At 34.6% G+C, this 13808-nt stretch overlaps 1 protein-coding gene across 1 annotated transcript; it reads right to left on the reverse strand.

Annotated features, from left to right (window-relative positions):
* Nucleotides 1-6529: 6529 nt before the first annotated feature.
* Nucleotides 6530-10012, reverse strand: FABP2 (fatty acid binding protein 2). Its single transcript, XM_027597516.2, has 4 exons — nt 9863-10012; nt 8498-8670; nt 7221-7328; nt 6530-6896 (listed from the first exon to the last, which is right to left on the reverse strand). The coding sequence occupies exons 1-4, from the start codon at nt 9927-9929 to the stop codon at nt 6846-6848; spliced, it is 399 nt and encodes a 132-aa protein (XP_027453317.1). The 5' UTR covers nt 9930-10012; the 3' UTR covers nt 6530-6845.
* Nucleotides 10013-13808: the final 3796 nt, after the last annotated feature.

A 13808-nucleotide genomic window follows, 5' to 3' on the forward strand; every position in this document is an offset into this window, starting at 1 on the left:
ATAACAGGCTGAGTAATAGTGTAGATCATAATGTACTGGATTGAAAGTCAAAAGGTACATTTAATTCTTGTGTTCATTATGGACTCTGTACAACATTGGACAAGCTAATAAACTTTGTGCTATAGCTTTTCTACTTTCAAATGAGATTAATACCTGCCCTTTTCCTATTTCACATATGGAGACAAGATGAGAGAGATAGAAGTACTTTGAACATTTATTTTTTAAAGAAGTAAAAATCTAATAGCCATTTTCTATGTAAAGTTTTTAATGCAGTTATAAAATGAACAGTGGATTTCATTTCTTACTTTTGCAAATGATTACATATTCTCTAATCTATTTCTTTTCATCATGTCCTCAAATGTGTTTCTTCCCACACTGTAATGTATCTGCCATATGTACATACCACTTAGAACAGTGCCTGACACTTGGTAAGAACTATAGAAATGTTAGCTATTACCTTCATCAGTATGAAAAAGAATTATTCAAAACAAAAGTTCATAGAGTTAAATGCTGAAAAAGTTGACTCCCCTCCCCACCGTGTAATACCCACCTTCTTAAAATGTAATTGTTTGAAGTATATAACATAGCGCACCGTGTGAGAATATGAAGAAAATAAAACTTTTGGGACCCTAGCCAACTGTTAGAATCAGTGTTTATGGAAAAAAAAGGGGGGGGAGGAGGTGGCAGTTGAAGGTGACAATTTTGGTATCTGATAGCCCAGTTGTTCTCAAAGACTGCTTTGTTCTCAAAGACCCCAAGAACCGCTTGGGAGCTTTCTGAAATCTCTGGTTCCATTTGCAGAGATTCTATCTAGTCGGTTAACAGTGGAGATCAAGAAAGCAAAAAAAAAAAAAATTAAGTTTCTCTGGTGATCCTGATTCTTAGCCAGGCCTGGGAATCACTAGTGTAGAAAAATATAATAGAATTCTTTAACTTAGTACATCATTTATTTCCTATCATTTTATTCCAAGTGATATTTATGGGGAAATATACATATCTACACCCAGAGAAGGAGACTAGGAAGATATTTACCAAAATCAGAATTGTGATTATCTCTGGATTATAGGTTTATGGAAATATTTATTTTGCGATTGCTTTTCTTATTTCTGAGTTCTGGTTGAGCATGTTATTTTTATAATAATAGATGTTTCTAAGGAAAATATTTACAACCAGTGCAAGATTTATTTTTATTGAGGTATAATTGGCATACAATAGCCTATTAATTTAAGGTATACATCATAGTGAGTCCATATTTTTTATACATTATGAAACGATCCCCATAGTAAGTCTAGTTACTCTCACCATACAAAGCTAATACAGTATTATTGATTATATTCCCTTTGTGTACATTACATTATTACAACATTTATTTTATAACTGGAAGTTTGTCCCTGTTAATTTCCTTTACCTATTTTGCCCACCTCTCAACACCTCCCCACTCTGGTAACCAATAGTTTATTTCCTGTATCTATAACTGTTTCTGTTTATTTTATATGTTTGTTTGTTTTATTTCTTAGATTCCACATATAAGTGAAATCAAAATGGTATTTGTCTTCCTCTGTCTGACTTATTTCATTTAGCATAATACCCTCTAGGTCCACCCATGTCACAAGATTTCATTCTTTTTTATGGCTGAGTAATATTCCATTTTGTATATATGTCTGTATGTGTGTGTACCACATCTTATTTATCCATTCATCTATTGATAGGTTGTTTCCATATCTTGGTTATTGTAAATAATGCTGCAGTGAACGTGGAGGTGTCTATATCCCTTCAAATTGGTGTTTTTGGGTTTTTTTTGGATAAATACCAAGAAGTGGAATTGCTGAGTCATATGGTAGTTCTATTTTTAATTTTTGAGGGGAACCTCCATGTTCTTTTCTACAGTAACTGCACCAGTTTACATTCCCACCAACAGTGTATGGGGGTTCCCTTTTCTCCACATCCTGGCTAACACTTATTTTTTGTCTTTTTAATAATAACCAATCTGATGGGAGGTAAATGTGAGGTAAAATTGTGGTTTTGATTTGCAGTTCCCTGATTTGTATTTCCCTGATGTTGAGCATCTTTTCATGTGCCTATTGGCCATCTGTAAGTCTTCCTTGGAAAAATCTCTATTCAATTTCTCTGTCCAATTTTAAATCAGGTTGTTTGGGTTTTTTTCTTTTATATTAAGTTGTGTAAACTATATGTATTTTGAATATTGACCCCTTATCAGATGTATGATTTGCAGATATCTTGTCCCATTCAATTGGTTGCCTTTTCATTTTGTTGATGGCTTTCTTCTCTGTGCAAAAGCTTTTTACTTTGATACAATACCATTTATTTATTTTAGCTTTTGTTGCTGACTAGTCCCCCCCCCCCAAAAAAAAATGTTGCTAAGACCAATGTCAAAGGGTTCACAGCCTATGTTTTCTTCTAGGAGTTTTATGGTTTCAGGTCTTGCATTCATGTCTTTAATACACGATGTGAGATAGTGGTCCAATTTCTTTTGCATGTAGCTGTCCAGTTTTCCCAACAACATTTATTCAAGAGACTGTCTTGCCTACTTTGAAGAGAGTGTTCTTGCCCACTTTGTCATAGATTAATTGACCATATAAGCATGGGTTTATTTCTGGGCTCTCTAGTCTATTCCATTAATCTATGTGTCTATTTTTGTGGCAGTACCATACCATTTTGATTACTATAGCTTTGTAGTATAGTTTGAAGTCAGGGAGCATGATACCTCCAGCTGTGTTCTCCTTTCTCAAGATTGCTTTGGCTATTTGGGATCTTTGTCATTTCAAATAAATTTTAGGATTTTTGTTTTGTTATGTTTTAGTTCTATGAAAAATCCCCTTGCTATTTTGATGGGGATTGCTTTGAATCTGTAAATTTCTTTGGGTAGCATAGACATTTAAACAATACTAACTCTTCCAATCTATGAGCACTGTGTATCTTTCCATTTGTTTGTGTCAGCTTCAATTTCTTTCATACTGATGATGATGATCATGATGTCTTACAGTTTTCAGAGTATAGGTCTTTTACCTATTTGGTTAAATTTATTCCTAGGTATTTTATTCTTTTTGATGCAATTGTAAATGGATTGTTTCTTTCCCTTTCTGATAGCTTGTTAGTATATAGAAATGCAACTGATTTCTGTATATTAATTTTGTATCCTGCAAGTATACTGAATTCATTTATTAGCTCCAATAGTGCTTAGGATTTTCTGTATATAGTATCATGTCATCTGTAAATAGTGACACTTTTACTTCTTCCTTTCCAATTTAGATGCTTTTTATTTCTTTTTCTGGCCTAATTGTTGTAGCTAGGATTTTCAATACTATGTTGTATAAAAGTGGCAAGAGTAGGCATCCTTCTTCCTGATCTTAGAGAAAAAACTTTCAGCTTTTCTCTGTTGAATATAATGTTGTGGGTTTGTCATATATGGCCTTTATCATGTTGAGATACATTTCTTCTATACCCACTTTAAGAGTTTTTATCATAAATGGATGCTGAATTTTGTCAAATGCTTTTTCTGCATCAATTAAGTTGATCATATGATTTTTATCCTTTGTTTTTTTTTCTGTAGTGTATCACATTGATTGATTTAAGGAAGCTGAACCACCCTTGTATCCCTGAAATACTGTACCCTGAAATCCCACTTGATTGTGGTATATGATCTTTTTCATGTGTTGTTGAATTTAGTTTGCTAGTGTTTTGTTGAGGATTTTTGCGTATGTGTCCTTTAAGGAATATATGCCTATAATTTTCTTCTTTTCTTGTATCTGGTTCTGGTATTGGGTAATTCTACCTTTGTAAAATGAGTTTAGAGGCATTCCTTCCTCTTCAATTTTTCTGGGATAATTTGAGAAGGATAGGTACTAACTCTTTTTTAAATGTTTGGTAGAACTCACCTGTAACAACATCTGGTTCTGGACTTTTGTTTGTTGGGAGTTTTTAAATTACTGATTCAATTTCATTACTAGTAATCAGTCTACTTGAGTTTTCTGTGTCTTTATGATTTGGTCTTGCAAGGTTGTGTATTTCAAGGAATTTATTCATTTCTTCCAGGTTTTCCATTTTGTTGATGTATAAGTGTTCATAGTAGCCTCTTGTGATCCCTTATATTTCTGTGGTGTCAGTTGTGACTTCTCTTTCATTTCTGATTTTATTTGGGCCCTCTGTCTTTTTTCTTGATGACACTGGCTAGAGGTTTATTGATTTTGTTTACCTTTTGAAGAACCAGCTTTCAGTTTCATTGATCTTTTGTATTTTTTCATCTCTATTTCATTTATTTCCACTCTGATCTTTATTATTTCCTTCTTTCTACTAACTTTGGGCTTTGTTTGTTATCTTTATTCTTTTTCTAGTTCATTTAGGTGTAAAGTTAGATTGTTTATTTGGGATTATTTTTGTTTGTTTCTTGAGGTAGGCCTGTCTCACTATGAACTTCCTTCTTAGAATTGCTTTTTGCTGTGTCACACGAATTTTGAAACATTGTGTTTCCATTTTCAAGGTGTTTTTAATTCTCTTTCTTTCTTCACTGACCCACTGATTGTTTAGTAGCATGTTGTTAGTCTCCACGTGTTTGTGTTTTTTCCAGTTTTCTTCTTGTAATTAATTTCTAGTTTCATGTTGTGACCAGAAAAGATGCCTGTCATGGTTTTAATCTTCTTGATTTTACTGAGACTTGTTTTGTGGCCTAACATTGTGGTCGATCCTGGAGAATAGTCCATGTATAATTGTAAAGAATGTATATTCTGTAGTTTTTAGATGAAGTGTTCTGTATAAAACTGTAAAGTCCTTCTGGTTTAGTGTGTTGTTTTTTGGGTCACTGTTTCCTTATTATTATTATTATTATTATTATTTTTGCCTGGGTGATCTATGTATTGATGTAAGTAGGGTGTTAAGGTCCCCTATTATTATTGTATTACTGTCAGTTTCTCTATGTCTGTTAATATTAGCTTTATATATTTAGGTGCTCCGATGTTGGGTACATTTATATCTACAAATTAATTGATTCTTGGATCGACCCCTTTATCATTATGTAATGTCCTTCTTAGTCTTTTGTGACAGTCTTTGTTTTAAAGTCTATTTTATCTCCAGGGTACCTGGGTGGCTCAGTCGGTTAAGCATCTGCCTTCAGATCAGGTCATGATCCCGGAGTCCTGAGATCGAGCCCCATGGTGGGCTCCCTGCTCAACGAGGAGTCTGCTTCTCCCTCTCCCTTTGCCCCTCCCCATGCTACTTCTCTTGAACTCTCTCTCGCTCATTCTCTCTCCCAAAATAAATAAATAAAATACTAAAAATAATAAAGTCTATTTTATTTGATATGATTATTGCTATTCTTTCTTTTCATTCCCATTTACATGGAATATTTGTTTCCATCTCTTCACTTTCAGCCTGTGTGTCTTTGATCTGAAGTGAGTCTCTTGTAGGCATCATATTTGTAGTCTTCTATTTTTATCCATTCAGCCAACCTATGTTTTCTTATTGGAGCATTTAGTCCATTTATATTTAAAGTAATTATTGATGAGTATGTACTTATTGCCATTTTGTTAATTGTTTCCTGGTTATTTTTGTAGTTTTTCTCTGTTTATTTCTTCCTCTCTTTGTCTTCTCCCCTGTAGTTTGATGGTTTTCTTTAGTGTTATGTTTGGGTTCTTTTCTCTTTATTTTGTGTGTATCTATTGTAGGTTTTAGGCTTGTGGTTACCATGAGGTTTATCTATGTTGATCTATATATATATATATAGCATTTTTTAAAAAAAGATTTTATTTATTTGACAGAGAGAGACACAGCAAGAGAGGGAACACAAGCAGGGGGAGAAGGAGAGGGAGAAGCAGGCTTCCCTCTGAGCAGGGAGCCCAATGTGGGGCTCGATCCCAGGACCCTGGGATCATGACCTGAGCTGAAGGCAGATGCTTAATGACTGAGCCACCCAGGCGCCCCTATGTAGCAGTTTATTTTAAGCTGATAGTCACTTAAGTTTGAATGAACCTAAAAGCACTTCCTTTTTTACCTCTCCCCATGTTTTATGTTTTTGATGTCATATTTTATAACTTTTTTTGTGTGTATTTTTTAACTACTTAGGTAGTTATAGTTATTTTTACTATTTTTGGTTTTTAACCTTCATACTAGCTTTTAAGTGGCTGATCACTGCCTTGACTATATATTTGCTTTACTAGTGAGATTTTTTTCTTTTATATATTTTCTTATTTCTAGTTATGGCATTTTCTTTTCCAGTTAAAGAAGATCCTTTAATAGTTCTTGTAAGGCCGGTTTAGTGGTGATGACCTCCTTTAGCTTTTGCTTGTCCGGAAAGCTCTTTTTCTCCCCTTTAATTTTGAATGATAACCTTGTAGGGTAGAGTATTCTTGGTTGTAAGTTTTTCCCTTTTAGCACTTTAAATATATCCTGCTATTCCCTTTTGGCTTACAAAGTTTCTGCTGAAAACTGATGACCAGTGTAGGATTTTAAAGAACCCCATGCAGTCTGTTTTTTTAGTTTACCAAATGTGGAAAAAAACAACAACAACAACCATATAGTCTATGGCACATAGCTTTTTTTTTTTTTTAAGGAGAAGCTACTTATAAAACAATGTGGAGACAAAATTTATTCATCTGTGTTAAAAAATGGCACAAATTCTTTTAGAACACCAATACAGCAATAAATGTACATCTTAGGGAATGTAAAACAAATTAAATCCTAATTAGCTTTTACTTGTTTTGCCTTGGTCAGATTAGAAATGTGAGTCACTGGTTATGTTTACAAAAGGACTAATCAGAGAGAGAAAAACAGTTTTATTACAATATAGATTTTCCATTCAATTTGTGTTCTGGGCTGTGCTCCAAGAACAAAGTTCATTCCTTTTTGAAGATCCTCTGGGCTTTTACTCCTTCATATGTGTAAGTCTGAAAGATGTTAACAAACATAGAAGAAATTGACATTAAGCTTTAAAGCTTAATTAAGAAAAATATTAGTATTATTATAGCTTTGAAATGATTATAGTATTTTTTTTCTTAGTCTTTATAGCAACATTTTATACAGATACAGGATATACCCACTAAAACACATTTTTTTGTTTTTAGTCACATTTTTAGTTAAAATAAGTAAGATTTATGAGAAAAATAATAGTTTATTTGTCGAATATATAACTCAGCAATCACAAATATAAAATTATTATTATGTAATTATTTTTGTCTTTAGGAAATAGCTGTGATCTTTTTACCACTCACCTGAACCAATTCACCAGCTATAATTTCTCGGATAGCATTCAGTTCATTTCCATTGTCTACCCGTCTGAATTTTCCAACAAGTTTATTTCCTTCTAGGTTCCAAGTACCCTATAAATGTAAAATAATAATAAATAATAATAATAATAACAAATAGCTTTTTTAAGGGTCTTACATATGTTAGGCACTGTTCTGAGTATTATAGATCTACTTCTTCAGTCTTCACAATGACCTTATGAAGTAGGTATTACTGTCTCCATTTTATGGTTGAGAAAACTGGGACACAATAATTTACCTAAAGTCATAGAGCCAGGGTTGAACCTAGGCTTTTGGGGCTCTAGATTATATGTTGGTAACCCTTATGTTTGTCTCACTCAGTTGTTTCCAAATGCTAAATTTTAAGGTAGATGAGCAATGTTTCCTTTTTCTAAATCTTTCATGTTAAAAAGAGTATCCTAAATTTAGTCATGGGGGTTCAAGTTAGTTTCATGGAGAGCCTAACAACACTGTGTATGTTTTAATTTTATAATGGTTGTAATAATTTAAAAATGGCCATTGGGATGCCTGGCTGGCTTAGTTGATGGAGCATGCAACTTTTGATCTTGGGTTGTGGGTTCAAGCCCCATGTTGGTTGTAGAGATTGCTTACAAATAAAGTCTTTAAATAAATAAATAAGTAAATGGCCATAAATGAAAAATATTTGACAGTTTGTCATTACAAACATATAGTTTAACTAGAAAATCCTGAGGACAAAAAAGTTTTTAAAAAATCAGTTGAAAAATACGACAATCTAAAATTTTTTATTTTAAACATTAAAAGGTATATTCCCAATGACCTACAATGTAGCATGCATCAGACTTTTCCATTTGGTCACCCATTAATTAATTAATTAATTTATTTATTTTGTTATGTTAGTGTATTTATTAAATGATTATTAAGTTTAAGTTAGATAAATCTAAAAGCTTTTGGTGCTATCAGGTATGTAAAGTTGAAAACACTGAGCTTTAGTTTTCCTTATGAATAATAGGTCTATATTTAATAATCCAAAGGATGTTTTTCTAATTCTTAGTGTTCAATCCAGGTTATTTACAGATGTATGAAAAAAAAAACATTAGACTTAGATATCCTGCCAATTTGTGCAATATATAATGTGGATAAATTCTATTGGCTGCTTCAGTAAATGAAGGAGGCTTAACATTAAACATCCAGTGACAGAAAAGAGATTATTTTAGTATTGTGTAGAAAAATCAAGAATGTATTGCTTGTAAAAAGTATCTTACACTGAGTTCAGTTCCGTCTGCTAGGCTGTAATTAAAAGTGACACCAAGCTCAAAAACAATTTCAATGGTACGAAAACTGCTTGATTCTTTGACGGTGAATTTATTTCCTTCTTGTGTAATTGTCAGTTTCAAATTGTCATGAGCTGCAAGCTTCCTTTTCACCATATTAACACCTGCAAAGCAAAAGATGTTGGAGAAAATAAAGTCAAAATGCCATAGAAAGTGTTTATTTCAACAAGTTCTGTTTTATTTATTTGTTTATGTACATTTTGAGGGTGGGAAGGAAAACTTGATAGCATTGCCTTGGTACAAGAGCATTCAGATTGCTTCTTACAGAAAAAATTCAAGCTTAGTCAGATCAAGAATAGTGATTCAAGTTAGGTTTCCAAAACTTATGAAAAATTAAATGAAAAACAGAATTGCAGAATTGTACAACTGAGTAATTTTAAAATAATTATCAAACTTTATGCTTCAGTGTTAAACTAAATTCCAGAAATGTCAAACAAAGGATTAAATATATTAATATATTTACAAGGAACTTTAATTCTGCATAAACAGTATTTTTAAACATTTTTTGACTTTCCATAATGGCTTTAAAATTTTGAACTTCATAATTCTCTTTGCTTTTTGTGGCATTTCTGACTATCACAAAAATGAGAAAATTGGCAAAGATTGCAGTCAAATTCGTTATTGTAAGAATGTGCAAATCCCATAAATTTCAACATGGAATTCTGAACTATAGGATATAATTGATGCAAATTTTGTTTTGGGGGAATGACTCCAATTTGTTTGCACATCTCACACAGTGTATGAGCTGCCAGAGTATTGGAATAGATATTAAATTTGTTAAATTAAAACCCGCATAGAAACCACATGGAATCATGAGATTATTCCCAAATTTATGTCAGAGGAAATGAGAATTACGTCTAATTTATTTAGAGCTGTGAATCATGATAGAACTTTTTTTTCCCATTACTTTACTGTATGATCTTTGTTTTTCCATCCGCTAAAATTCAACGTTTTCAAGTTTTCATTATGCACTGCCCTTTTTTACTTTCTAAGCCAAAAAAAAAAAAAAAGTAAGTTTTCAATGATACAGGCACAATCAGCAGTTGAAGAGTGAGTGAATCATACCTGGATCTCTTTTGTTTCAGAGAACTCAGTCTTTTTTTCCCACTAGTGAAACTGTAGTTTTCCTAATATGAGAAGTGAGAATATTGTTTTCCCTACTCTGAGTCTCACACATTTTGGATCCTCACCACCAGAACAGGAGCCATTCCCTAAACCCTGAGGTTTAGAAGGAATTAGAAGGAAAAATGTCTGTGAAGAACAAAATAACAAGTCACTAAAGAATTAAGCCCTTACCCATTTTTTCCATGAACTTGTCATAGTTCTCATTCCGGTCTATCTTCCAAGTACCATCAAGAGCCATGATCTCCAGTTGAGTCAGCCTCTAAGCAATCAGAGATTCAGGTCTGTCCTTAGGAGAAAATTTATTCTATTTCTTATCTTAGAACCAACTTCATACTGTGATGTGGAAGTTTAAAGTTTAAAAGGTCACTTAACTACATAATGCCCAGCCATTGCGGTTTATCTTTCTATAAATTTCTTAGTTCCTCTCTGGAAATTCAACTGAATTACAGTTGACCCTTGGACAACATGGGTTTGAATTGCATGGGATCTTTTTCAATAAATACAGTACAATACTGTAAATGTATTTGTTTTTCCTTATTTTTTAAATATTTTCTCTAGCTTTCTTTAGTGTAAGACTACAGTATGTAATACATATGACATACAAGATGTGTATTAATTGACTGTTTATGTTATCAGAAAGACTTCCGGTCAACAGTGGACTGTTAGTGTTTAAGTTTTTGAGGAGTCAAAAGTTATACAAGAATTTTTGACTGCGTTGGGGGGGGGTTGGTGCCCCTGACCGCCCCCCCCCATGTTGTTCAGGAGTCAACTATAAAACATGATAAACAATACCTATTCTATCGCAAACTACAACTTGTGAGTACATTTATTTCAGGAACTAGAATGCGTTCTCTCTTAAAATAGGTTTTCTGCTTATAAGTTCAAAGTGCTCACTACATTGGAGGTAACACAATTTAGAACATATATCAAATAACATCTGGGAAATGAGACAATTAATGACCTATCCCTTTTTTACAATAACAATTACCTTGTAAAGTAAGATTTTATGACCAAATATAAATAAAAAGTTAAAGTTAATATGATATTGAGACTGAAGTTTTATTTATTTTACTAATATGTTCTTTTGCATTGTGCTTTTGGGTTGCCAGGAGTTTGGTAAATATCCTGACACCTGGTACGGTCCACAACCCAGGGGTGCTCACTGGGGTTTTTGTTTTGGTCTTGAATGATGATAGGCAGCTGAGAAAAATTTTAAGAGGTAGAAATGTAGCTAGATAACCCAAAAACTTCCGTTAGAGAAACAGTCAGTTTTAAACCTCGGCCGTGTACAGAGAAAACAAAAACCAGATATCAGCCATGCCATTAATTAAAACCATTCCTTTGTTTTACCCTTTTTCCCTCTCATCCCCAATCCTGGGGCAATCAGAAGCTCAAAGTCAATATGTATGTGGGACGAGACTATGGAGGATAGCCTAAAAGGTAGAAAGTAAAGGAGGTCACCATATCTCTCCCTTCCCCCACTGCAGGCTTTCAGCCTGGAGCAGGACTGAGCTGGTAGAGGAAACACATTAACTTATTATGAAGTGCAGAGTTTTGGTTATTAACTAGTCTGAATATATCACTTGCTAAAAAGAGACCAGTATTGTGAATAAATGTGACCAAAGAAACTCTTATTAACTCAAGGTCAGCAGAGAAACTAAAGAGCATGCCCAACATTTCATTCAGGGTTAGAGGAAGGATGTATCTAATGCATTCGAACAGGAAATTGGGGAAATAGAATTAAGTTTTTAATTTTTTTTTTTTTTTTAAGTAGGCTTCATGCTGGGCATGAACTCACAGGGCTTGAACTCACAACCCTGAGATCAAGACTGAGCTGAGATCAAGAGTCAGACGCTTAACCAACCAAGTCACCCAGGCGTCTCTAGTTTTTAATTTTGATTGTATCCATTGGGCACACTTTTTCAGTGGAGTTGCCTACTTATTATTTTATCAAGTAAACACATTAAAAAGCTAACTACCTTCCCCTAGCTCCATTATTTCATTAAGAGAGAAAAAGACATCAAAACCGAGAGAGAGAAAGGGAGAGGGGCGCTGGGGAAGAGAGATTGTAATTTTAGAATACTAGAAGTCCTTTACCTTTGTAACTAACTTTATGAAAAAAAATTGATCACTTTGTTTTTCTCCCTTTTATCAAAGATAGTGAAAACTCATTATTTGGGAACCATAACCCTAGTATACTTCCATTTAAGAAGGGAACATAATAGGATCAGGTAAGCAAATAGCACTTGGACTCATGCCAACCGACTAACAGAATGGACATGTTAAACTTTTCAGTCTTCCACTTATCAGTGGCAATATCCTAATTTAAAGTCAGGAGTCCCTGTTGTCTGTAGAGTGGCACCCTTGGATTTTTTAAATGAGTAGATCAAATTTTTAACATTATACTTTTCCAGTTTCCCAATTCTGTAGCTTCTGAATTCTTACCACTCAACTGGACCCCACCTAGAAAAGATTATATAGAACCTATAGACCAAGTTCCCTGCAGACCTCTCCTACTGATGATACAATTGGACCATCTGGCTGAGGGCTGACCCAGCTCTTTATTTTCTTCTCTGATAAAGCTAGAAGACTAAGGGTCCTGCAGCTGGGGAGAATGGGTGGATTAGGTATGTGTGCGCAGATCCTCTCTCTCTCTCTCTCTCTAGGCTCATAGTCCACGTTAGTCACGGAGTGGTATGGAAGAAGTGGGAATCAACAGAAGCTCCTGGTGATGCCTATCCCATTCCTGCAGGGGATTGTACAAATTACATTCCTAACATGGCTTACGAAGCCCCTACTCATATCTCTAGTCTCTTGCCATTCCTTACTGTGTCCTCCAAGGTCTAAACACACTACACTTCTTTCAGTCTCTGGTCTCCTGAATGTGCATGCCTTCTGTTGCTTAAGGTCCCAGCTTGGTCATTGACTGCTCTGAGAAGCCTGTCCTAAACTACCACGAGTGCATCAGGTAAGCCTGCTTCTCCCAAATGTAATGACCTTCTAAAAGTCTCATAAAAGTCATAAAAGACAAAAACAGCTGATTCATGATAGCCAAGGAAATATTAGTATCATCATGAAGACCAGAAACATCATGAGGAAGGGCAGTACACTGTTTCAAGCTCATCTCAAAAAAATAGCTTTCTAGAGATCACAGAAAAACCCTTTCACTGCCTTGTATAGTAGGAGGAAACATTTTTCTAGAGTAATTAAAAAAATACATCATTTATGGAAAACAGCATTTTCTGGCCTCTTCTAATCACCTCAGAATTTCAATCTCAACTTGTTTAACTTTTACATGCCAGAGAAAACTAGTGGTCTCTATCAGGCCCTTGTAAGAGAGGGATTTGAGGGACCAATGCAAGGAGAAACAAGATGTTTTAAGATTACTGTCCAATGCCTAGCAGTGAATGGGGAATGAGAAAGAATTTTAGTGTTTGCCTACAGAAACCACTTCATTTTGTTTTAACTGTAATCTTCTAAATTTTGGAAATATTAAGACCTGTTAAATTATATCTTAGATTTTGCACCTGACATGGCTGTTTGGTTTTCTTCCAGAAAGACTGTAGAGTTATAGCAGTGCATAGCAGGACTTCTGCCATAAAATGGCCAGTGTGGCTCGCTGATTGTCCTTAATAACAGGACAGCCATTTTATGGGATCCACATGTGTCAGTTGAATGATCTTGCATGAAGGATTTATTCTTTTTATGATTTCATTTATTTATTTGACAGAGAGAGCGAGAGCACAAACAGGGGGAGCGGCAGGCAGAGGGAGAGGGAGAAGAGACTCCCCGCTGAGCAGGGAGCCTGATGCAGGGCTCAATCCCAGGACCCTGGGATCATGACCTGAGCCGATAGCAGATGCTTAACCGACTGAGCCACCAAGGTGCCCCTTGCTGAAGGATTTATAACTCCTTCATCTTCTGCCTTCTTTGTAGTCTAGGTCTATCCCCAGAGTGATGAGTCTCCCTCAAGCAATTTGGATGGAAGGTCACTCATCTCCTATGTTCCCCATACCACAGATAGTGGAAGATGAGTTTGCATTATCTCAGCTCCCCACTGCCCCAACCAAACCATTGTCCCCCCCCCCCATTCTTTAAGAAAGTCTTTTCTTTTGAG

This window comes from Zalophus californianus, chromosome 2 (genome assembly GCF_009762305.2).
Source record: "Zalophus californianus isolate mZalCal1 chromosome 2, mZalCal1.pri.v2, whole genome shotgun sequence".
In the NCBI taxonomy this organism is placed as follows: domain Eukaryota; kingdom Metazoa; phylum Chordata; class Mammalia; order Carnivora; family Otariidae; genus Zalophus; species Zalophus californianus.